The 26,045-nt window shown below is 30.3% G+C and overlaps 1 protein-coding gene across 4 annotated transcripts in view; it reads right to left on the bottom strand.

Annotated features, from left to right (window-relative positions):
* LOC111675998 (probable phospholipid-transporting ATPase IM) overlaps positions 1 to 26,045 on the bottom strand; it is a 72,203-nt gene that overhangs the window by 5,546 nt on the left and 40,612 nt on the right. Inside the window, exons 1-14 of one of the 4 annotated variants that reach the window (XM_046945609.1) lie at positions 24,837 to 25,988; positions 22,913 to 22,971; positions 19,464 to 19,676; positions 16,581 to 16,673; positions 14,793 to 15,236; positions 14,632 to 14,715; positions 9,391 to 9,525; positions 9,069 to 9,317; positions 6,176 to 6,760; positions 1,689 to 1,979; positions 1,448 to 1,621; positions 484 to 760; positions 267 to 419; positions 42 to 207 (exon numbers count right to left, since the gene is read on the bottom strand). In XM_046945609.1, the coding sequence (XP_046801565.1) occupies positions 42 to 207; positions 267 to 419; positions 484 to 760; positions 1,448 to 1,621; positions 1,689 to 1,979; positions 6,176 to 6,760; positions 9,069 to 9,317; positions 9,391 to 9,525; positions 14,632 to 14,715; positions 14,793 to 15,236; positions 16,581 to 16,673; positions 19,464 to 19,676; positions 22,913 to 22,971; positions 24,837 to 25,845 (3,932 nt within the window). In that variant the 5' untranslated portion in view covers positions 25,846 to 25,988. Of the gene's footprint in view, positions 1 to 41; positions 208 to 266; positions 420 to 483; positions 761 to 1,447; positions 1,622 to 1,688; positions 1,980 to 6,175; positions 6,761 to 9,068; positions 9,318 to 9,390; positions 9,526 to 14,631; positions 14,716 to 14,792; positions 15,237 to 16,580; positions 16,674 to 19,463; positions 19,677 to 22,912; positions 22,972 to 24,836; positions 25,989 to 26,045 lie in introns of those variants that run through there. The other 3 variants (XM_046945610.1, XM_046945612.1, XM_046945611.1) reach the window with 3 other exon arrangements.

Genomic DNA, 26,045 nt, shown 5'->3' with positions numbered 1-26,045 from the left:
AAGAAGATATAAAGTAGATGATGATATGATATTCCCTCTACCTGTCCGGTTCGCCCTTTTTACGCATATTATTGACATCATCATCCCACCTAAAGGTAACAACTGATATAGCAGGCGGTGGTGGTGGTGACACTTGAGTTATTTTCAATGATGAGGGACTACGATCATTCAAATGTGAGCCATTTAAATTCACAGCAGGTTCAAGGGCTGTAGAAAAGGGAGATATATAAGAATATATTATTTTTTTTCTAAAATTATAAACTTACGTGTTGGCCTAAATCTATTAACTATTCTAATTGATTCTTTAAATTGTCTCAGCTGTTTATCAACCTCTTCAATTGTACTGCCATCCACTATGAAAACATCGGCCAAGTCATCGGTTAATAATTGACATGAGTATCCTATATTTATAGCAGTTTCTAAAAAATAGAAAAACATAATTTTGAAGAATTTCTTTAATTGTTTGTTTTGCAGGTTTATTACCTTGCTTATCTCCTGTTAAGACCCAAACTTTAATGCCAGCCATTTGTAAATTTGCTATAGTTTGCGGTACACCATCTTGTAATTTATCTTCTATGGCTGTTACTCCAACTAGCACCAATTCACTTTCAATCTCTTCCATTATTGCATTTAGTTTTTCCTCACGATGATCTAGTGATACTGAAGCCTCCCAATGACGTTTACTCCAATCTTCATAGAATTCTGGACTTAAATGTCGTTCAGCTAAGACAAGCGTACGTAGACCTTCGCCAGCGAATTTCTGTAATATTTGGAGTTAGTGTTATTTTCTATAGAAATTTTGTGTCGATTTAAAAAGGAAAATTTTTATAGAAACTTGACCTCTTTGAAAGAGAGAGAGTTTCTATTGAAACTGTGTTTCTTTATGTGAGACAATTACTTTAAAACTATTCTCTCTCTTTCTCTCTCTCTCTGAGAGATAAGTTTAAAGTTTAAAAAGAAAAAATCTATAGAAATGTCTCTTTTAAAAATTAAAATTTTTATAGAAGATATATTTTTATACAGAAAATCTCTATAGAAATTTTGTCTCTTTTAAAGAGAATATTTCTATTGAAATTTTGCATCTTTTAAAGAGAATATTTCTATTGAAATTTTGCACCTTTTAAGAAAAGAAAAATTCTTTCTTTGTGAGGGATAGTTTAACGTTTAAAGAGAAACATTTTATAGAAATTTTGTATCTTTTAAAAATTATATTTTTAGAATTTTTGCGTCTTTTAAGAAAAAAATATATTCTTTCAAAGAGAAAATCTGTACAGAAAATTTATTTTTCAAGAAAAAATTTTTCTTTTGCTGTTTCTTTTAAAGAGAACATTTCAATCAAAATTATCTATAGATCTAGAAACTTTCTATAGAATTTATGTTTCTTTTAAAAAGAACGTTTCTAAAGAAATTTTCCACATTTTGGTAGAAATCTATATTATATACGTACATTCAAATGATCTTGTGTACGCGCTTTTATATCATGTTGACTAGAACTTAACCTATCGTAAATAACACTATCAGCTCCCTTACAATATAGGAATATTTTATCACCACGTCTTAATATAACTGACATACGTTTGCGTACATTATTGAAATCCAAAATATGTAACAGTTCATATTCCTTAAAAAAAATTAAAAATCCTCTTTAAAACACTTTCAAACCTACATTATTCAATTTCTTCTCTTACCTCCTTTCGACCCATAACCTCGATAGTAATACTGTTTGGTGTTCTCGAACGAAATACAAAACCAAAATTTCTAGCTGCCGACACTAATGCCGATTCATCAGGACTCTGAGCCTGATACTCTAAACGATCTTCCACATATTCAGGCATAACCGTATGACACAGGGCCAACAGACGAAAGAAGTTATGGGCATGTTCTTCATCGGAACGCACAGCATCCAAAAGTGTTCTATCGTACCAACGAAATTCTGGTTCATATTCTGGATTTGCCGAAAAATCAACTGGTTCTACAGTCTTTGGAAACAAATTGAGGAAGAAAAAAATTAAAAAAAATTTTAAAATGATTACAATAAAAGTAATTATATTTACAAATAAATATTTAAATGATATGTATGTAGTATTTAGCGTTAATGTTTTACAAAAATAAGTATTTTTAATACGTATGAGTTAAAGGTGGCATATATTTGTAGCTGTTACTTTAGAGTATAAAATGGTTATTTTATTGTTGATTTTAATCTTTTAATAAAATTAACATGCATTAAATTTTAGTTTAATTAAATAAATATTAACAATTAGCGAAAATTTTAAAGCAGCACTTGTTACATTTAATTAATTTAATATTACAGTTAATTATTTTAAAGTTTAATTTAATAGTTATAAAAAGCAAAATCAGCTATTTCCACTTTTTTCATAAATTTATTAAATAAGTTTATAAAATATTTAAGACAGCTGTTTATATTTAACAAATGCTTGTTTTAGCTAATATGAACTTAACTATCGATTAATATGAAGTTAACAATCTGGAGTTTTTAATCTTAAAGACATGATATCTTAAAAATCATGAGATTGAGAAATTAACTAGATTGCAAACATGGTCGTAATAAAAAGAGTCAGCGTGGCAAGTTTTGTAATTATCAAAACACGTTAAAGAGCCATTTCCCAAGCAATTAAGGGCAGGTTTTTTCAGATAAAGTTAATCTACATTCTTTGTTTAAACCTAGTTTAATCTATGTTTTGTGTTTTTGAGTAATCAGTTACGTTACTTATTATCTTAGTTTAACTGAGTGTTATTAGCGAATTAATGCTAAGTTATAAAAGGGAAAACACAATCAACAAAAACAATAAAATAAGAAATCGAAAAAAAAACTAAATATTTTAACTAAATAATAATTTTCTGATTTCTTTTACCAATATTATTATTGTTTTACCCCCATTATCACAATGTCTGGTTATTTTTTTTATCTTAAGGTTAAATTGACAGTTTTCATACAAAAAAAATATTTTAATCGGCAGAGTAACTTTCGGTTAAGCGATAACCGGAGGTGGAGTTAACGGGGCTTAATGTTATTTTTTCGAAAATGTTTCATTTTACAAAATTGATATTTACAAAAAACAGCTGTTTTGTTTATATTTTTGGTTAAAAAGTTGGCAATACTAACAAAGTTAACTGATCTTATTTCCCAGCAGTGTGGAAACAGTGTACACTTAATAAGGTAGCCTCGTCGCTACAACAAATACAACAATACAAAAACAACAGGCGATTTGTTATTGTAGAATAATCCCATCTGTCAAAAAAAGCTGTGTGTGTAGAATGAAAAAGCAACAAATAAACACAATAAAAATTTGAGTTTTTAGCAATAATTTAAATTTTTAACTATTAATATTAATATATTATATTAATTAAACGTGGAATGTCTGAAAATCATAACTATATCTATTGGGAACACCAATTTTCCGAATTAAACGTGTTTTTTGTGAAAAGTGATTGGTCGTGTTAAAAATAGTTGAAACTGATTTGGAACGTATGCCGGAGCTAAAGATTTTCTTTTTTTATCAAGAGAGAAGGATAACAAAGACATTTAATCACGATTGACCTAGAAAACTCCTTTAAAACCATAATTTTCTTCACTTTTTAAAATTTTTACACCTTTTGCGATTTTTTTTCTATGTGAACAAACAGGAATTTTGACAGATAAGATTGTAAAAGCTGATGATCAGCTGTGCGGACGAGGCTACCTTATTAAGTGTACACTGTTATTTCCATAACTGGAAAACACAACCATCAGGTAAAATCCCCCTGGTTTAACTGAGTATTAAAAACCCACCCTTAACCAATCAAACCTAAATTAGAAGAGGGAAACACAATCAACAAAAACAATAAATTAATAAATTCGAAAGAAGAAAATTTTTTTTTAAAAAATGTTGCATTTTACAAAAGTACAAGTTGCTACAAACAAGTTGCTGCATGCCAACCGAAAAAAATCGAATTACAAATAAATTACTTTTAAAGAAACGCATTTGAAAAACTAACAGCGATCAAGCTCGAACATGCAGCGTTATAAAATGATTACCTCAATTCGGTGTTTCAATTCGAATGAACATTTTCTTAAAATTTTGTGACGTAAATATCAATTACTAGCTATGTTCGTAAATCGGAAGAAAAACAATCTTGAAGCGGGTTTTTGAGTGGGCAATGAAATGCCAATTAATAATCAGATTAGTTAATGTAAAAATAAATTGATTCTGATGTTAATCAATTAAACTCAAGTTATAAGTGAGAAAACACAATTAACAAAAACAATAAAACAATGATTTCGGAAGAACAAAAACTTAATATTTTTTAAGTAAATTGCAATTTTCTGATTTGTTTTGTTTGATTTATTATTGTTTTAAATGTTTCTTTTTAACATTTTTCCAAAATTTTCCATTTTACAAAAGTATTGTTTGCAAAAAACAGCTGTTCATTGTATATGTTTTTGAGTGAAAAGTTGGCAATACTAACAAAGTTAACTGAGCTTAAATCTAAAACTGAAAAACACAATCATCGGTTAAATTCCGCCTAAATTTGTTCGGAGTTTAATCTAACAGCAAGTTAAGCCTAGTTTAACTGAGTAGTAAGAAACCCGCCCTAAGTAACGTTACTGTTTACTGAAAACACACAAAACATATATTAAACTAGGTTTAAACAAAGAATGTAGATTATCTTTATCGGAAAAACCCGTCCTAAGTCTCCCTAATTTGTACAAAACAATAATTAAACATGTTTATAAAAATTTTATTATTTATTTTTCATAGGCTGTTTAAACTTTTGCATTTTTTGCTCAAGTTTAAACCACCACCATTGGGTGCTTAAACTACCAAAACAAAATTATCTGAGTACTTAAAAACAACTTTAGCAGATTAATTTTAATTTAATCCCTAATCCTTCACCTAAAAATTGGACCTTAAAGTATTGAAAGGATATTCCTTATTTTCTTACAATTTCGATATTCATTGAAATATTTTTTTCGATTGTTGCGTAACTGAATGCGAAAAATAATGGTAATGCAGAATATGGGTGAATATTCGATTAAATGTTTCAAAATTACAAAACAGAGTAGTAAGAAATCCACACTAAAATTGTTAATTTCAATTCCAAAACTTAATATAATTTTCCACTATATATAAAATTTCATCAAGTCCTTCGTTTGGCAAAAGCTTCAATTAGATCTACAAAAACTACTTATCAAATGCAAAATATAACAAAAATTTTTCAATAAACTTAAAACTTTTAACGATGCAAAACTAGATTATAAAAATATCATTCAAAATAAAAATGAATATACATATGCATATAGCACAATCACGCACAGACACACATAGAGAGAGAAAGAGAGTTTTAATAGAATTTGAAAATAAAATATGTAAGAACAAAATCACATGCATACGTGCACTTGTTGCTTATGATGAACATTGTTCCAAATGTGATCTGTGGTGCTGTTTCTTGCAGTTTTAAAATTATCGTAATCGTGATTGAGAAAGTGTAAATCAGATGGTGGTGGTGGCTTTAAGAAATTATTATCACAAGTGTTGTTGTGTTTTATATTATTAGTACATTTTGTATTGGTGCTAGGAGTAGTAATTGTTGTTGTTGTAGTGTAGGTGCTCTTTTTATATAAATAATGTGCAGAAGATTCTGTACAATCATCATACATGGTTACAAAATCTTGTCTATTTAGTTGATCTTCATTGCGCAATGAAGAGGAAGAACAACTACAAAAAGATGTACAAAATTGAGGACGACAACGATGTGTTGGTGGTTGTGCTGATGAAGATGGTGAAGACAATGTTGTCATTGTTGCGGTTTCAATTAAAGGCGGTGTATGTGTTTTCTTGCTAAATGGTGAAAAACGAAATTTTTTATTTGGATTTTTCTTATTTGGATTCGGATTTTGCAAATGAGTGACAACAGTGCTAGAATTGGTGGGTGAAAGCGTGGTTATGGCTATGGCCGTATTGGGTGTTGAGCCATTCATTTTTCTTTTGAGTGAAACTGAGGCAAAATCACTCTTGTTCTGATTTAGATTTTGGATTTTGTAATTGTTACTGTGCGGTGGTTTGTTGTTATTTGAATGGTAGGTGGTGGTGGTGGTGGTGGTGTTGGTAGTATTATTGGTGGTTGTGGCTATAATCTTTGGTTCTTTTATGGCTACATCACCCAGTATTATTACTTTGTCACTGCATGTCGATAAAGTGGAAGCTTGCCTTCGAACTCTCGCCTTTTCCGACGATGGCTCTAGTTTAGCAGCACGCCTATGAGTTTTAGGCTCTTTGGCATACTTGACACGTTTACCTTGGGGACTAGGTGTACTACACGGACTAGACGGTGGGCTATTTACATTAGCATCATCATTATTGTGAAATATGGGATTTTCTATTTCTACTTTAGCGGTTGTGATTAGTGTATGAGGCGTGTTGGTTACACCACCTCCACCTGCTACTCCTGCAACTGTGTCCGGAGGTTTTAGATAAAAATTATCCCATGATGATGGTGAATTTATGGGTGTGGTTGTAGTGCTTCCACTATTCAGTTGTTTACTAGTAGTGGTGGTGGTGTTGTTGGTTGTAGTAGTGGGTTGTTGTTGTAGTTGGTGTAGCTGTTTGATTTTGGAAGACACATTATTTGTGGGCGTTGTTGGGGTCTTACCACCACTTCTATGTACATCGACTTTGTGTAGTCGCAACGTGGCTGTAGTTCCAATATCTAATTTATTTTTCATTATTGTGCTGTTGCTATTTTGAGTTTGAAATTCATTCTACAATGATTATAAACGAGTATTTTTTTGTTTTTGAAATTGTAAAATAAAAAAATTTAACTTAAATTAAAGACAAGATATTGTGGTTCTCTTTTAAAACAATTTAAAATAAAAGTCAATAGTTAGATTCAATCAAATTCTAAGAAAATAATTCAAATTTTGTTTCAAAATTAAAGTTCTTAAAGAATAAATCAATTACTCTCTTTCTCTCTGAACTTTAAAATATTGTTCATCTCTATATTAAAATTAATTTTAAATATTGAATAATGTAAAAAAAATTTCTTCTACTTAAAGTAAAAAATGATATATGAGAGAAATTATTCAAAATGTTTTGCTTTATAGATTTGAAACTTTTATAAACTAAAAAACTAAAATTTTTTACATTTTGTAATTTTGTAAGCTAAAAATGTTTTCATTTTTCTTTTTTTATGCAAATTAAAACAGTTTTTTTGAAAGATTTATATTGTAATAAACTTCGATTTATTTCTTCAAAATTTAAAGAAACTAACTTTTGACTTTATTTTTGTGAAACAAATTGAAAATTCATAACAGAACTTAAAACATGTATTGGGATAATGAAAGTGAATCAACGTTTTGGAAAAAGTGCAACTATTTGTTTATTATTTATCAACATGATGCTAAATAAAAAAATGTTGATTTTTATAAACAAAACAAATTTCTAGGAAAAAAATATAATTTTGAAAATTAAATAGTGCATATACCAAAGAAAATAAATAAAATGTTTAAATTATTTGAATGCTCCTATGCAATAAACAAATTTTTTACTCAAATTTATATTCAGGATATTCACGAAACACGTGTGACAATTTGTACATTTGCACAAATTGGTAAGTGTTTTATTTAAAAGAGAAAACTTTGTTAAATTTTCCAAGTCCTTTTTCTTCTAGTTCAGTTCTGGATAAATTCCAGTTCAGTTCTAGCTAAATTCTAGTTCAGTTTTAGTTCTTGTTCACTTCTAATTCAGTTCTAGTTAATTTCTAGTTCAGTTCTATTTCTAGTTCAGTTCTAGTTCAGTTCTAGTTCAGTTCTAGTTCAGTTCTAGTTCAGTTCTAGTTCAGTTCTAGTTCAGTTCTAGTTCAGTTCTAGTTCAGTTCTAGTTCAGTTTTAGTTCAGTTCTAGTTCAGTTCTAGTTCAGTTCCAGTTCAGTTATAGTTCAGTTCTCGTTCAGTTTCAGTTCAATTCTAGTTCTGTTCTAGTTCAGTTCTAGTTCAGTTCTAGTTCAGTTCTAGTTCAGTTCTAGTTCAGTTCTAGTTCAGTTCTAGTTCAGTTCTAGTTCAGTTCTAGTTCAGTTCTAGTTCAGTTCTAGTTCAGTTCTAGTTCAGTTCTAGTTCAGTTCTAGTTCAGTTCTAGTTCAGTTCTAGTTCAGTTCTAGTTCAGTTCTAGTTCAGTTCTAGTTCAGTTCTAGTTCAGTTCTAGTTCAGTTCTAGTTCAGTTCTAATTCAGTTCTAGTTCAGTTCTAGTTCAGTTCTAGTTCAGTTTCAGTTCAATTCTAGTTCTGTTCTAGTTCAGTTCTAGTTCAGTTCTAGTTCAGATCTAGTTCAGTTCTATTTCAGTTCTAGTTTAGTTTTAGTTCAGTTATAGTTAAGCGTAGCTCCTAATTTATCAAAAATCTTATTATAAGTGCTCTCGGACTTAGGGAGAGTTTCAGTTATGTTTAGTTTTTTCTCATTGAACCAATTTTTTGGTACAATGAATTGACCATCTTAGGTCATACCTTGATATTGAGATTACATATTTTACAGTCTTTTTCTCTAAGTAGGAAAAAAGGACGTAATCCAGTAAAGAATGTGTATATATTGTATTACACCAAAATGTATGTATATGATTAAATAGAAACCCAATTTCCATAAATTACAAATAAAGTTCTTAACTTAAAAATAACCCGAGAAAAGAATTAACAATATATTTACATTATATTAAGAGTAATAAAATGATTAAAGAGCAAAATGCTTTAAACATTATCTTATTATGTATTAAAATTATTTGATATTATTGTTATTAAATTATTAAGTTAATTGTTAATAAGTGTTTAATTTATGTTTTTGATTATATTAAGTGCAATGCTCATTCATGGGCTTTGTTAAAATGTATTTTTTAAAAAGAGAAAAAAGAGGAAATTGTGTTGTTTTTTAATAGTTTTGGTAAATAATAAAAATTATTAAATATTTTTAAACTATTTAAAAAAAAGATATGTAATTTAATTTAAACAGTATAATTAAAAAAGTTAACTATTTGTTTATTTTAGTTTGGTAATGGTCTCGTGTTTAAACTAAAACTAACAACTTACATCGGTTATTTCCACAACTTCGCCAGTACGCAAATCGAAAACATCACCATACGTACGGCCATTAATACTGCACTTATTAAAGGTCATAATATTTTGTGTTAATGTTCCGGTTTTATCCGAAAATATATATTGTATTTGACCAAGTTCTTCATTGAGGGTGGTGGTACGGGCTTTGGCATGTGTTTTAGTTGGTTCATAATACATTTCTTCATCCCAATTTATTAAAAATGATTGAACAAAACGTATAACCTAAAGGTGAGCGGAAAAATGATTAATTTAATGTTAAATTAAATAATCGAATATTTGATAAAACATTATTTACCTCTACTGAAACGTAGAGTGATATTGGCACTACGGTATTTAATACAATGGCATAAGAGAAGAATACTAATAATCCTATAACAGTTGATCCTTGTAGCACATTTTTGGGTATTATATTTTCCCAGGGCAAATATGACTGGAAGTAAAAAGAAAAGTATGTTAAAAATTAAGATTTTAACTAAAACTGACATACAAATGAACTATAAGTGAACTAGAACTAGAACTGAACTAGAACTGAACTAGAACTGAACTTGAACTGAACTAGAACTGAACTAGAACTGAACTAGAACTGAACTAGAACTGTACTAGAACTGAACTAGAACCTTTTTAATAACTTCCCTAGTAGCTTGTCGGCTATTGCAGGTCGATGATACTTTTGGTTTCTCAACTATAGAAAGAATACTTTGAAATTTTTTGTAAAGACCCGACACCAGCTCGTAAGTAACTTCGGGAAAGGGTACTGAATTTCCTGTTATTATATCGTTATGTGCTGAAAATATATAACAGAGTTAAAATAATACAAAATAAGTATATACTGCTTTTGTTGATTTTGATGAAACTGGACAGTATAAAAAGGCACCAAAAAGGTCCAATGTTTATTTATGTCAAGATATAAAACTTGGAAATTTCTTCTCTTTAAAACGAAAGTAAATATTTCAGAACAATAACCACAAATTTAAAATTTTTACAAAATTGTAATTTCCGTTAAAATTCAAAAACATGGCAATATTAAAAAACGAACAATTAGAATTGAAACACCTTGAACTTACGGAACAACAAAAAACAAAACAAAAACTCACATTGATAACAAAAACATACAAAAATGCAAAAAAAACAACAACATATTTAATAATACACACCTGCCGCTGATAAACCACTGCCCACAATACCAACCAAAGATGAAGGTGTTACTGCCGATGAGGATGAGCTTGCTGAGGCATGTTCGGCAGCTGATGCAGCAGCTGCTTGAGCAGCATCACCAGTCGTTAGAGACAACTCAATGTAGCCAGCTACAATTGATAACAATGTCAAATCGGGCTCCACATTTTGTGTATGGTACAGTTCCAATGAACGTTTAAAAAAATTAACAACATCATTGATGGATTTTAATGGAAACAAACTAGGATCCAAAGGTGAAGTCAATGATATCAAGGGACTGTTACTAGCACTACGCGTCACAGTGGCCATGATAATAATAATTTAGAAATTACAATGAACGAACAATGTTTGAGGTAATATATCCAAAATTAAGAACAAATAAGTTTTTCTTCTGTCGCTTTATTCTTCCAGAATTTAGTTTTAGGCGATGATGTTGATGATGATGAGACCAATTAAAAATGTTATACTAACTGCGTTTACACTACTCCTTCTAGCCACCGTTGTTGACGCAATGCAACTGTTCTTTTAATTCGTATTTGTAGTTTTTTCTTTAGTTCTTTCAATTAAATTTTTTTTAATTTTTTTTTATTCCTGTACTTTAGGTACAGGGTTGACTGCTGACTGGCTGGCTGGTTGTTTGGTTATTTGGCTACCAGTTGACGACGCCACAAGTTGACAAACCACTTTTGTTTCGCCTGTTTTGCACCTTGTTCGCCAAAACTGCAATGCCACATTAGCGAGCGCATCTGTTTTGCTGAAACTCCTTCTTACAACAATAATATCAGTATTATTTCATTGCACACTTTTAAAATAATTTTAGTTTTTTCTATTTGTATCCTTTTGTTGGCAATTTTGTTTTCATGTAATTTAATATTAATTTTTAAACACTTTTCAGCATGTTGATTCTAATTTGTAATCTATGATTCACGCAAAATATGACAAATTCCTTTACGAAATCACGACAACGACAATTACGACGACCCTTTTGCCCTTGTAACACCCCCTTTCTGGGAAAGAAAAAAAATTACTTCGCACACTTTTTGATTTCGTGTTCCACACTTTCTCTTGTGTTAAAAAAAAGAACAACAACAAAACTCTAATTACATATCGCTTTGAAATAAATGTTTTTCGTCACACTAAAATATGATGAAATTTTTTTGCTTTTTTATAGTATCATATAATCTCTAAACTATAATTTATATTTTTAAAAACCACTGTTACATTTAGTTTGTTAATGTTTTTATTAATTTTTAATTTAGTTTTTATTGAAAATTTTAGTATTTTCCACTTATTACGTCTTTGTTTTTCTTTTTACTGCGGCGTGTTTACAAACATGATACATCAAAGCAAGAGTTGCCATATTCCTTCCTTTGACACCTTAACGCCAGATTGCTGTAATTTACAGTTGTGGCAATACACATGGTACATTTGACAAGGTGAAAATTACAAGAGAACTTATAAGAATATGAATTGGAGATATTCACTTTAACTCCGTTATAAAGATATATGTATATAAGTTTGTCATTTTATTTGTAATTTCTTCAATACATTTTTTGGACCCTATAAAGTACATATAAAATCCTAGATCTTCTAGATAGCCGAGAAGATTTAAACACGTTCGTCCGTCTGTATGTAAGTTGAAGTTTTCGGAATACTCCAGATATCTGAAAGATTGGAATATTTGATAGTTCTATCAGACATGCTTTCGAGATATTAGTCATTTAAAATCAAGAAAATCGTTCTATAAATAACGGAGATTATGCAAAGTCCAAGCAATCATTCAGAATATTACGTTTCTAATAGCTGAAAATTATTACAATCGGTTAATTATTTTTTATATCTCCCATAATTGTTCACAAATATTGTTAAAATTTTATAACATAATATCTGGAAACCTGATGCGTTCAATTCTTTAAGTATACTTTCGTTTATACCAGTGAAATTACACTTCTGAAAATCACTTAAAGCGAAATGTTCACACGACAAACATTCTTTAATAATGCAATTTATAAATTAATAATGATTTAAGGAAGCAATTATATTCCGAATCGGTCTAAAAATTTGTCATATAATCTCCCATATAAAGCCCTCCTCTTAATTATGATATCGGGATAGAATTCCATCGGAATATATTATGTATAAGGGTATTCAAACGTTTAATCGTCGATCGGTTAATCGATCAATTTTTGACCATTAATCACTGCGACTGTTTTCTGGATCGATCTTTTATATGTTTATTATTTAAGCTTTAAAAATTTGTAAAAAGTAAATTTCTATATCATTATAATTTGCGATTTCACGCGATTGTTAGACATTTTCAGAACATTTTTCTTTAAGCTGTCTTCACCGAGTTTTATAAGAATCGATCCATAATTGACTCTTCCACTTACATATATAATGCCTGCTTCAGAAAAAAAATTTAACGCACATTAGCGTTAGTTAGTTTGTTTGAAAGGAGGATGTACATCAAATCCGAAGAAATACACATTGGCCTCTTTCGGGCCTGTTGTCTATAAATCGACTTTCGAATAATCGAACAATCGACATTTTGTCGAAAAAAGTCGAAAAGTCGAAGTTGACTATTTTGTTCCAAAAAAGTCGATAACTCGACTATCGTCTATGAAAAAAGCCGAAAAGTCGACTTTGTAAATAAAAGTCGAAAAGTCGAAAAAAGTCGATAAAAGTCGAAAAAACGGAAAAAATCGGAAAAAGTCGAAAATAGTCGGAAAAAGTCGAAAATAGTCGAAAAGTCAAAAAGTCGGAAAAAGTCGAAAAAAGTCGGAAGTCGAAAAATCGACTTTTAGTTAAATGAAAAAAGTCGAAAAATCGACTTTTAACTAAATGCATAAAGTCGACTTTTCATTAAATGCAAAAAGTCGAAAAGTTGACTTTTCATAAAATGCAAAAAGTCAGTTGGGAATCGAACCCACCAACTCCGGTATACCAGACTAGAACCCTAACCACTAATCTACCGGAGGCCACTGTGGGTTTATAGGGCATTCCATTTTAGCATAGTCGAATATAATACTCTTACTTGTTATTTTTATTAAATTTCCCCACTGTGCCACTGCTTGCCGTTGCGTTAAAACTGAAGCATTGACGTCTTTTATGTGCCAGACATTGTCATTGTTTTGACATTTTCTTTTATGCTCTTTCCAAATTATTTGTAGTTATGAACAAAATTCTTTAACATAAAGTCGCAGTTTTCTTATAAGTTGGTTGGTTTTATTTTAAATTTTAAAATAAATTTAGTGCAACATTGAAACAAAATCTTTAACAATTTATTAAAAAAAACAAATACAAAGATACTTAAATAAAGTGTTATTACTTTGGATAGATAAAATATAAAACAGTTTTTTCACATGGAAACAAATTGAAATCTTGTTTAAGTGTTACTATAAAAAAAAGCTCAACTAAATTCTTATTGGTATTTAAATTAAACAAATTAAGAATATGTTTAGCGATATTAAAAAAATGGCAAATTTTTTATGAAATAAATGTATTTTTATTAAAATAAATAAAAAATACCAATACTACTTGTGAATATTACGTGAGACGTAGCTCGGGTTGCGGTAGCCATTATTTTTTGTGTTTTTTATGCCCGATTAGTTTTTTTATGAGAGTAAACGCGAATGAATAGAAGAATAATAAAATAAAACGAAAAAGAAAAAAATAACAACTACAAAGAAGCTTATATATACATGAAATTGTTGGTGTGTGGAGTAAGGAGTGGTACTGACTGCCTGCATTCTAATTGGTATTTAAGTTAAGAATGAATAAAGTGGAATAGAAAATTTTAAAAAATCTATAATTAAGCAACAAAATATTGCAGGTATGTACAATTATTTTATAAAAATTTACATATTAATATTAAAGATGGTAAATTAAATTGTATTTAAACATATGCTGTAAAAAATGCGCGTAAAAATCTTTAAAAACGTTTTTTTCTTTGATCATGCGTTCTTATAGTTGGCATCTGTGTTGATATTTTGTTTTTCCTCTTTTCCTCGTATAGAATTAATAATATACATTAATTTGAATGTCTATTCTAAAGTTATAATAAATATTTTGTTAGCGTTTTAAATAAAAATATATCAGTTTATTAAGATGTCAGTAAATTAAAAAATTAATAATATTTGTTAATATTAAAATTACTTTTTTTTTACTATATAAAAACAAAGCTAGTATTTGTTATACTGAACTAGAACTGAACTAGAACTGAACTAGAACTGAACAAGAACTGAACTAGAACTGAACTAGAACTGAACTAGAACTGAACTAGAACTGAACTAGAACTAGAACTAGAGCTGAACTAGAACTGAACTGGAACTTAATCTGAATAAAGCTACAAATTAGGAAATACCTGAAAATGTTGACCAATAAATCCCTCCCATAAAGCACAAGCCACTGTAAAGAACGCACAGATGGATAACAGAAAAAGAACAATCTAAAAAGATCAAAAACAAATTATTTATTAAAAATAATGTATTCGCAAATATATTAATAGCCACGTTTTCCACTCACCCCAATTATTATAAAATTCAGTAAACGATCAACACCCGTACTCTTAAATTGTGTCTTGCCAGAATTTTGCATTAGTTTTGTATCTTTGCCGGCAAAGATGACAACACCATAACACCATTGTGTATTACGCAGGACACAACCTCTCAAGAGAATCTTTTCATTGTCCAATGCGAAACGTTGATTACGCCATATTAGTGTGCCCTCAAATTTATTTAATAAATTATTGGGTTTCTCACATATGATTTCCCCATTAAAATTCCACAGTAAATCATCTTGTTGTCCCAACTCTATCGTTTCTGTTAGACATTGTTTACATTTGAGATTCGTTTCACCATCCAATTCGGCCGTTTCAATGAAACACAATCCATTTGGCTCTGAAGTACTTAACAAAAGAATATCGGCAGCAACAAATTGATTATTTTCCATTCGTATCACATCGCCCACCTTGAAAGTAAACAATTAGGAAAATTATATAAAGATCTACACATAACTTAAAGAAATACTTGTTTCAACAAAATGTTTATTTGTTTAACGAAATTGTTTTGAAGGTGTACGAAATTTTATTTATTTATTTTTTGTTTTTATCGATTTTTTATTTGCATATATTTATTATTTAAGTCTAGAACTGACAGACTAGAACACTACTAACTAAACTGCCGGCGACATCCAATTACATATTTACTCCTTTAAGTTAGACATAGAACATGTTTTTTCAAAGTTGTCAACATTGGAAATGTTTAATGTGAAATTAAGTAGTTTCACTTTCAAAAATTATTCTCAAAACAGTTTAAGAACTAGGTGAAATAACTGGATCCAAAAAATGAGAACTTTTGTATATAAGCAAGGGCAACGTAAGTTTCGTTATTTATGAAATTTGAAGTGGTTCTATTAGCACTTGTCCTAGAACAAGTTATCAGTTAAGTGAGACCGTTTACTATAAGCAATGGCGACATCAGTTTCAATATTAATGAAATTTAAAGTTCCAGTGAACAATTTTGACAACCCTAAGTGGCAAAAAAACTTGTACGCGATAACTTTTTAAAAGTACTTTTTAAATACAATAATATATCAGACTATTAATATTTTAATAAACTATTTAGTAGTTTTGTTAATACTACACTGAAAAAAATCCATGCCTATATATACGAAAAATGTCGTACATTGTACGAATCGTTCGTTGTTTCGCACCACGAAATTCTTTCGTAATATATACGAAATTGTACGAAATATTTTAGTATAATGCAAAATATTCTAGAAAAAATTAATTTATATAAATTGAAAAAAGGGAATTTTGAATAAATATGTTAAAATTTACGAAATATTAATTTATTCAAACATTTTTGTTCATTTTAAATTTTTTTTATTTTTTAATTTTAGTTCAAAATTATTCTCCACACGAATTTTCATTTTTTTATGAAAATAATTCGTGAATGATATTATACTTTTTCTTAAATTTTATAAAAATTTTGTAGTTTTATTTAATCATAATATAATTAATATCATTATGTTTAATTTCGCTAAAATTTAAGAAAAAAATATTACGAAAGGTTTTCGTACTTTCGTAAAAATAGAAAAGGGTTTTATTAAATAATATTTCGTATTATACACGAAATTTTTGTAAATATTACGAAAATAGAAGTTACGAAATTTTTTTCGTAAAGTTGAGCATGGATTATTTTCAGTGTAGTTCTAGAATTGGTAATTTATGAAGATTCTAAAAAGTAAATTACATTTTAAAATTCTAAGTATGATTTCATACATTAAGAGAGAGGTTTTTCGATTACTCACCTGTACACCGGACCACCTTTCATCCACTAATTTGCCATTTCTTAAAGTTTTTGATTTACGATTATTCACCTGAGAATCTGACAAATGTCGTTGCTATAGAAAAAAGATGTAAAATAAATTATTAACTAATAAAATACAAAATTTAACGACTTTAAAATTTAGTTTAAATACTTTGTTTATTTTGAGAATAGAAAAATACACTTAAAAAAAAGAAATAGTAAAAATATTATCACTTGAACCAAAGGTTTAAAAATATATATTACTGAAAAAGAAATAGTAATATTAAAAAAATGTTGATTTTTGGTAGAATTAAAAAAATATATATATATTTTTTATGTAAATTTAGTTAGCTTTTTACGTGTGTAAAATATAGCTCACACATCATAAAAATGACAGCCAGTAGTCATTGGTTAAGTGGCATAAAATTTACCACAAATGTCAATGTCAACAACCCATGAAAGTAAAATAATAAAACAAAATAAAAAAAACTTTATTTTCAATGATCTACCCCACCATCTACTACTACCACAGACCACAAATATTTTCTTCTTGTGTAAAAAAATTAAAAAAAAAAAAACAAAAATACATGAAAAATTACACATGGTTGTAAAATAAAACAATTGCACATATATACTAGCCACATGTATACTAAATGCAGGTGTTATAAATTAGAAATACATACATATATAATTGTATTAGATCGGCCTCTAAAATAAATGAAATATTTAAAGACAAGTCGGGGAATGCTCTTTCCTATGACCAATCCTTTTTGCTTAAGGAACTAGCCACAATAATAGCTTTGCTTCTAAGACATTTTCATTTTGAATCATTAAACTTGTCAAAGAAGTGTTATTAGTGTTTTTACAAAAATAAAACGTATTCGAGAATTTTAAATTCAGATTTGAATTAATTTTGGAACAAGTTGAAAAAAAATCAAAATTACACTGAAAAAAGTAATGAAATCAAAAATCAAGTACAAAGTACAACATATTCAATTATAACTGGTGGGCTTCAACCATAAGTCTCGTAGCATGAAACAATATGAATCCTATTGAGAAGACAGACAATAACACCAAGTTGGAGATTTCACCAAGGTAAAATGCTATGACTTGTCCTGGCTGATCAGTTGGTTAATGTTCCTTCGGGATCCACGTAGTGGCTGTGGTTTAATAGCCAAAATTGCGAGCAGAGAATTTTGATTTAAAGAATGATATATCCATGCCATATATGTCTGGATTCTCTCTCCGGTGATGTTGCCATCTCAGCAGATGTCACCGAGTGATGTGACAGACCAACCTGTGTTTGATTCCTGAACCCGTTGAGTATCTCTTACTCTTCGCGTAGTAGGGCGTTTGTATTGGTTGGGGATCCGGATATCGTTTCTTATGGTCTAAGGATGGAACTGCTGTAAGAACGATCGGAAATGTCTCCCCTGCCCTCCAGGAGACTAGTACTGATTTAGTATTCCTCTAACTTGGTCTGTCCACTCAACTTTTCGAGCCAATTATTGATTTGGAATTGACTTTAGAAATTTCTACATACTTTTTCACATTATCTCGACTGATTTATTGGCTAGGTATTTTGAGCTACCAAATACGTCTCTAGGTGCTGTTGCCGAAACAACTGGTTCATCTCAGTAGTATGGTTGTGCGGCTTTTAGAGGTTAAGGCATACTCTGGAATGGTTCATTAAATGATGGGGATTGCATTTTAAATAGTGCATTCTTTCATAGCATCATAAGAGTGGTGTTATTCCGGCGTAAAATACCGGAAGATTGATTTCACCTGATGTTGGGAATATCCCCCTTCTATTACCTTTAGACTAGTCGGGGTGTGTATTGGGTTTCAGCCCATGCTGCCTACCATTCCACAATGGGGCTACTATAGCAAGAAATTAGATAGCTCGAGTACTTCAGCAAAGAGCTTGTACATGGATCGGCTTAGACATGTACAAAAATTGCCACCTCTTCATAGAAGGACTCAGGGGCGCATGGTAGACCGTTCTCAAGTTTACCCAGTGGATAAAAAAGACCATCGTGAAATAAGGTACTGACAATTCGTTGGCTACCCGTCGTGTCAGATTATATGGTGATCTGGTTCGAACCCATGTCATATCATTCAATGGAAGGGTCGAAGATACATTTGACATCACCAGTTTATAGTCACGGCAGAACTTTTGTCACGTAAACCTCCTTTCCCCGGTTCACTGACAAAAGCACTGACAATTCGTTGGTCACCCCTAGTGCCAGATTATATGGTGGTTTGGTTCGAACTCATGTCAAATCATTCCCATGAAAGGCCGAGGATATATTTGATTTATAGTCGCGGCAGACTAAAGGTATTGGTAGCACATCTTTCCGCCGGTATATTGCAAGATTTCACCAATATTTTCACGAAGCAGTCCTTATAATTTAACAAAGTCAAACTGCGAGACCAAAATATACATTTCTAGATTTAGAAATGATCAATGCTTCGAGAAAGTTCTGGTTTATTTGTTGGCTTAAGTAATTTCAATTTATATTACTAATAAATTAATACAAATTAATTGCAGATATTTTTAGGAGCAGGTCTAATGCCAATGTAAAAAGTACAATTTTTATTTTTAATTCTTTTCGCTTTTTATTCTACCGTTTTCATTCATATGATTGTTTGTTTTTGTTTTGTTGTCAAGTATTTAATATATGGCTCATTTACAGCAAAAGTAAGCTAACTCACAAATCGAGATTTTCCAACAATATTCTTTAAAATATTATATTTTAAATAAAAAAAACTGTTTTTTTTTTTTTTTTTTTTTGTTTTAAACTCAAACAAAATTTTGTTAATTTTTTTTTAATTATATTTTTTAGATAGCACACTTTTAAAATAAATGCCATAGGCTACTTACAATGTCATCGTAGGCATCTTTAACGGCGGTTAATGTCAGTACACCGATTAATGGAATGGCTGTGGTAACGGGTGTTAGTGATGATATGGCCGGTATAAGTTGTAACACCAACAAACAAAGAAAATAAAAGTTGGCAAGACGTTGAAATTGTTCTAGAAGATTAAATGGCAAAAATGTCATCAACGAATATTTGGACGTTTTAATATAGTTATCCTGAAATAGAAAAAGAAAGAAAAAAAATCATATTATAAATTTATATTAAAATTAATGTATTAAAGTTTCAATATATTTCTTTTTAAAACACCCACATATTTGTTCTACTTTTTCTTCAACAAAATCATGATAAGAACATATAATTCATAAAAAAAACTAAACAGCTTTTTCCTTAAGTTATATTTAATAGCTCTCTCTATCTTTCTCTCTCCTTATTGAAATCTCATTTTATTTTATTATTATTGCCGGTTAGAAACTCTATATTTATAGGATTTAATTTGTTTGATTCGCCCCGTTTTATAAGCATGTTTCTAAAAAAGCAAACTAACCTAACTGGCTGGCTGCCTGCCTGGCCCTCTTTTCCTTAGCTAGCTTCCTTTTATTTGAAAACTTAATGTAACCTATTGACCTAATTATATATTGTTGTTATAGTGCAGGCACTGCTTACAAATACATGTTTTATAAAAACGCACATAAAACATTCGTTCAGAGGCGCACCATCCATCAGTTCCTACATTCACTTACTCACTCTTTCAGTCAATCGTTTCAATTGTAAAAATTTCGTGTAGGGAATTTTGGGCGAATACACACAATTTAATGATGTAATACTGTAATGTTGAAAACATTCATTGCAAATGATACATTTATTTATGTGAATTAGGGTGTACTTTTTTTGATCTAGAAGAGTGGCAGTTGAATAAGTATGAAAATTTAAATCTCATGAGATTTGACATAAATCCACTTTTCGAACATTAGACTTGTTATAGTCGAAAAATAAAAGTTGGCGAGTTTTAAGAATACCAATAAGTCTTTGTTAAATTTGTACACATATCCTTCACTTGAAGACTAAGTTTGTCATTCCGTTTGTATAATTTGGACCTTTAATGAAATCCGGATTGATTAAGCTCTGACCGACTGTATGTTTGTCTAAATTAATTTACTCAAAAGTCCCCAGATATATTCGGTATCCAAATCTTCAAATAATTTCGTCAGATATGGTCAAAAAACCAAGACAACCTCTTGAAATTTTGCATGAGCATTTTTGTGCTCAAGTCGAAGAGCGGAACATCTGCCGTATTGGCCTATTTCACTGTTGTCTTTTGCAACCACTGGGTGAACTTATTTAACGACTCACCACCGTCTCACGCAGGTTGCAATTTTTGAACATGGCTGCGCTGGTCCATTTACAAGCACTTTGCTCAAGTACTCGAGCTATCTAATCTCTGACTATAGCTGTTCAGTTGCTTAACTTTCGAGATGTAAAAACATCACTTTCATTTAAAACCACGCAAATGGTAAGGCCTTTGTCTGTTGGCATCTAGATAAGTATTCGGTAGACCATAATACGAATCCATCAATTATGCCGAGGACTTACCCACAGAGAACACTGTGGCAAATCTGTTATGAACAGAGTATTCCCTGAACAGACCTGAGCAAGGAAGAAAAATTTAATTGCTAATATCTTGTATAAGAAACCAACACACTTCTCATTCATCCGACAAACTCACTCTAGATATATGGCAGATGAGATCTGTATAACCCTACATTCATCCCGTATCATATAAAATTAACACCAACTCATTTCCAACACTTAGTTCAACATTCACTACTCTGTGGGTTATCTGTTAGGTCGGCAGCAGCGCCAAAATAACCCGAATTATAAATTCCATCGTGTATCAGTCTTTAACCGATAATTTCTCTTCCCGTGAATTTTGTTCAAAACACAACCACTACGTGAACCCCGAATGAATCTCAACTAACTGACCGGTCATTTCAAAGTCCCTCGGGCAACTAGCCAAACGTAGTACTAGATTATGTGGTTTTCTGGTTTGACCCTCATGTCAAAACATTTCCAGGAAATACCGAGGATAGATTTGATCATCACCAGTTTATAATCCCGGCATACTAGAGGCTTTGGTAGCAACTCTTATTCCCGGGATTGCAATCACACCAAAATGTGGTCTGTCATCAAGGTAAATTGCCCCTGAGGGCAACTATTGTTAGACAAAAAATGTATGTGCTAACAAAAATTGTCAATTCACACTGTTGTAAGATTGTTGTATGTCACAAGTTGTCACATTTGATTTTATCAGCATATGTTCTCTGAATGTACCGTGTTGCTATAAGAAAAACATTTATCTGGCAATAGTTCAATTGTCGAAAACATTAAATTTGCATATCTAATAATAAAAATTGTCAGACAATTATGTGACAATGGCAACGTTGTGCGTTTACACGTTTGAAAGATGTCTGACAATATTGTTCTTTTATAACTAACATAACTAATATTTTTCTTTTATATGACAATTCATTTCCTGACAACTTTGTAAGACAAAAATTTTAAGTTCACATAGTTGCTAGAGATTTAAAAAAAAAAATATGCTGACAACGTTGTAAGATCTGACAACGTAGCTTAAGTATTGTTGTTTTACAACAGACTGTTAATTCATTTTCTGACAACTTTGCAAGACAAACATTGTAAGATCACACGTTGTAAGATTTGACAACTTAGCTTAAGTATTAGTATGAATTGCCTTAATCGTCTAGATTTACTAATTGCATTCGAAATTGAAAAAAATTATAACTTCCCTAATATATAAATGTAAAAATGTTTGTAAAAATAAGCCGATGTAGGAGGAAAAAGTGTAATAAAGTAGCTAAAAGTGATATCAAGCATTTTTATTAAGGATAAAACGCAAAATTTTGTGTGTGTGTATATGGGTAAAATATAACCTTTAAGCATTTCTATAAATATACTTTTAGTACTTACTTAATAGTACTTTTTGAAATATTTATAGAAATACTTTTTTTACATTTTTTGTTATAATAATTTTATGTCCTCCAGCATAACAATTGATGTAGACTAAATAGAAAAATTGACAAATGTTTACAACAAGTAAACATATACATATGATGACATATTTATTATATATGAAATTTTGAATATGACTTTTTAAAAATAGGTTAAACCTATTATTTAAAATAAAACAAAACAGCTAAGAAATTTATTTACAACTAATTTATCAAATTATGTTTTTAACTTTAAATGTTAGCAATTACCGAGAGTAACAAAACACAGCTAATACTTATTAAGTCTATCGATTTGAATAATTATTTATAGATTTTTTTTAATGTTGCTTTATTATAAGTTTGTATGTAGAATTTTTCCATATCAATATTTTCCTACTAACTTTCGTTTAAATTTTTGAAATTTGTAATTCTTTTGATATACTTACAGCGTATTTGAACTGGGCATTGAACTCTCTATCATTAGCACGTATTCTGCGTTCATTTTCTGGAAAAAAAAGAAGACAAAAATAAATATGAACTTTAAAATGTATAAAAATAAACTGTACAATAAACTTAATAAGTAGTTTTACGTATACATATAAATACTACTTAATTCCATACATTTAGACAGGTGTGAGCTCATTAATTGTTAAAAAAGCTAAATTAAGAATTTATCAAAATAAATCTTACTTGATTCAACAATGCCAAATCTTATGTATCCACAAACATTCATATTTTATCTTAAACATGCTAAACATTTAGAATTTGGCTTAAGTCAATTATGGACCAAGCTCTTTTGAATTAAAAAAAATATAAATAAAAAAAATAAAAATAATTATACAGGTGTACAGGTGTTTTTAGTTTAGTCATGAGCGTAAATGTGGAGTGGAGCCAGTTATGGACCATTTCTCATCAGATGTATGAGAGAGATTTTGCCTTCTAAGAAACTTATTTATGTCGAATTTCATCGTTATTCACGTATTTGTTAGCCAGTAATGAGCATTATGCTATGTACACACGGTTGTTAGATCTTACAACCTTGGCAGTAAAATGTGCAGAAAATGTGTAATAATACTGTCAACTTACAAATTTTGTCTTGCAATATTTTCTGACAACGTTGCAAAAGAAAAATTGTTAGTTCAGACGATTATAAGACATTTTCTGAACATTTTACTGACAACGTTGTAAGATCTGACAACCGTGTATCACTGCTTTTAGGGTTATTTTATACAGGGTGAGTTATAGGCGGGGTTGGTAATGGCAAAGTTAAGCCCTTCCTCATGAAATTTGGTAGAGAGATTTTGGATCTTGTTTCAGTTATGACTAGCCCATTTTAAATTTTCAAATAAATCATAGCACTTTCAGTTCGGACTCAATCTTGCTTTCACAAGATAGACAGACGGGCACGGCTAGATCGTTTCAGAATTTAATAAGAACCTGAAATATACATTTATACTTTTGTGGGTGTATTACCAATATTTAGACGCGTTACAAAGAGAATGACAAAATCATCATTTAGAAAATGGTTTCGTAATATAAATAAAATATTCGTAAATATTATGAACAAGCACGTAGTTACGTTATTTACTCTCAGTGAAAGTTTGGATCTGCGATCTCTTTGCGATACTAATAGTTATAAGTCAATAACAGACATTTAAGGCATTTTTACATCTTTTAGAAAATGGTTTTGTAATATAAATGAAATATTCGTAAATATTATGAACAAGTAGTAGTTACGTTAATTACTCTCAGTGAAAGTTTGGATCTGAGATCTCGTTGCAATATCAGAACACTACACTCAAGTCAATTTAAACTTATTGCATAAATTCCAAATTAACTCCTAAAGCCTTATTATCAACATATCTGCTTGACAATCTCGGGGCGCTGTACCGGATTCCATCTTGCATCCATCAGTAGAAATGTTCAATTCAGTTCCAATCCACTTGAAAACAAATAGAAAAGAAAATAAGAGATATAGACTGATGCCCATAAAAGCTTACTTCACCGCGATACTTATGGTTATAAGTCAATAACGGACGTTTAAGGCATTTTTAAGGGAAGTTTGTATGTTGACAAGGTCCAATTTAGCGCCGATCATTACAAAAAATCGGAATCGGTATGGAGGATAGGTAAAATAATGGACCGAATTTAACGTTCTTGGACCGAAAAACAAGTTAAAATATAATTAAAGTTAAAGCACAAAGTTAACATGGAGATCTTAATCGACTTATAAAAAGATTCTGAGTCGATCGGTTAAAAACAATTTAAAAAGTTTGAAAATTTTCGAAAATTTGAACTTATATTCGAAATAGTATAAAACTTTAATAAATATAATAACATGCATCTAAATACAGTTAACACAAATTATACCTGAAAAATAATAGGAACTTCTGCGCCGTCGTATTTGTGACAAACGTCGTATGCCCATTTCTTTGGCATTGACAAAACGATCACTCACTTTGTCGTCGGTGTTATCAGCGGCAGGAAATTGTTCAAAATCGGTACTTATATTAACGGATTTGCGTGGACCCAAACTACTGCTGGGACCGGTGTTATAAACAACACCACTAGGTGTTGTTAATTGCTTGGAACGTGATGATCTCTTACTCTGATCTCTACAGTTGCTATTCTTCCATATGTTAAATTTACTTAAATACGACATAAGACTAGCACGTAAACCAGATTTCGAAGAGTTATTAAGACCATCTGCCGTTATCTCCTCAAGTTCAATTTGTGTTTGAGCTGTTTCATCCGCAGCCATAGATGTCAACAGAATTTTATCTTTCGAATCTATGTTTCTTTTCAATAATGAGGAGCCTAAAGCTTCAGCTTCCGGGTCTTTTTCATTACGTGAATGTAGTTGTATTTCACCCGTTTGGGCTAGTGTAGCTAGACTATATAGACTACCGGATTGTGAACGATTACGTGAACGTCTTTTGGAATTTTTACGTGGTAATACAGCAGCCACATCGGGTAAATTTTCTGGATCATTGTTCTGGGGCGATAAAGTAAGAATTGTTGTTGTTGAATTATCTATGGTCGAGGGTTCGGGTCGCGCTAAAGTAGCCGTCGTACCCACATCGGCAGTGCTAGTAGCAAATGTTGTTGTTGTAATTGTATTAACATCTCTAGACCTTCTGGCGAATAGGCTGCTAAAATGAAACCAACGTTCTCGTGGTGTTGTTAGACGGCGTTCACTTCGTATAGATCTCTCGTTTTGAGAGTGGACTTGTAAAGGTGTTAGGGAGGTTTCAGGACATGTGTTACGTAAACGATCACTATCAGTGGTTTCATAACGTTGTTCTGCATTTGCAGGTTTTGCTGTTCGAAGTACTTCTAATTCCAAAGTATCCGGTCGCCTTTTATTTCCGTTGGGCATTTCATCAACACTTCCATGTAATTTATAAATATTTCATCACACCATTTAAGCAAATATTTATTTCTTTTCTATTATAGTTTTTGTTTTTGCTGTAGTTTTTAGTTTAACAAAAAAATTTCAAATATTTTCTTAGCAAATTTTTTGTAATTGTTAAAAAAATCTTTTTTTATTTTATAAAATTTATTGATTGCATTCTTTTT

The sequence above is a fragment of the Lucilia cuprina genome, chromosome 3, assembly GCF_022045245.1.
Source record: "Lucilia cuprina isolate Lc7/37 chromosome 3, ASM2204524v1, whole genome shotgun sequence".
Taxonomy (NCBI): Eukaryota; Metazoa; Arthropoda; class Insecta; order Diptera; family Calliphoridae; genus Lucilia; species Lucilia cuprina.
This window is presented reverse-complemented; position numbering and strand designations above follow the sequence as displayed.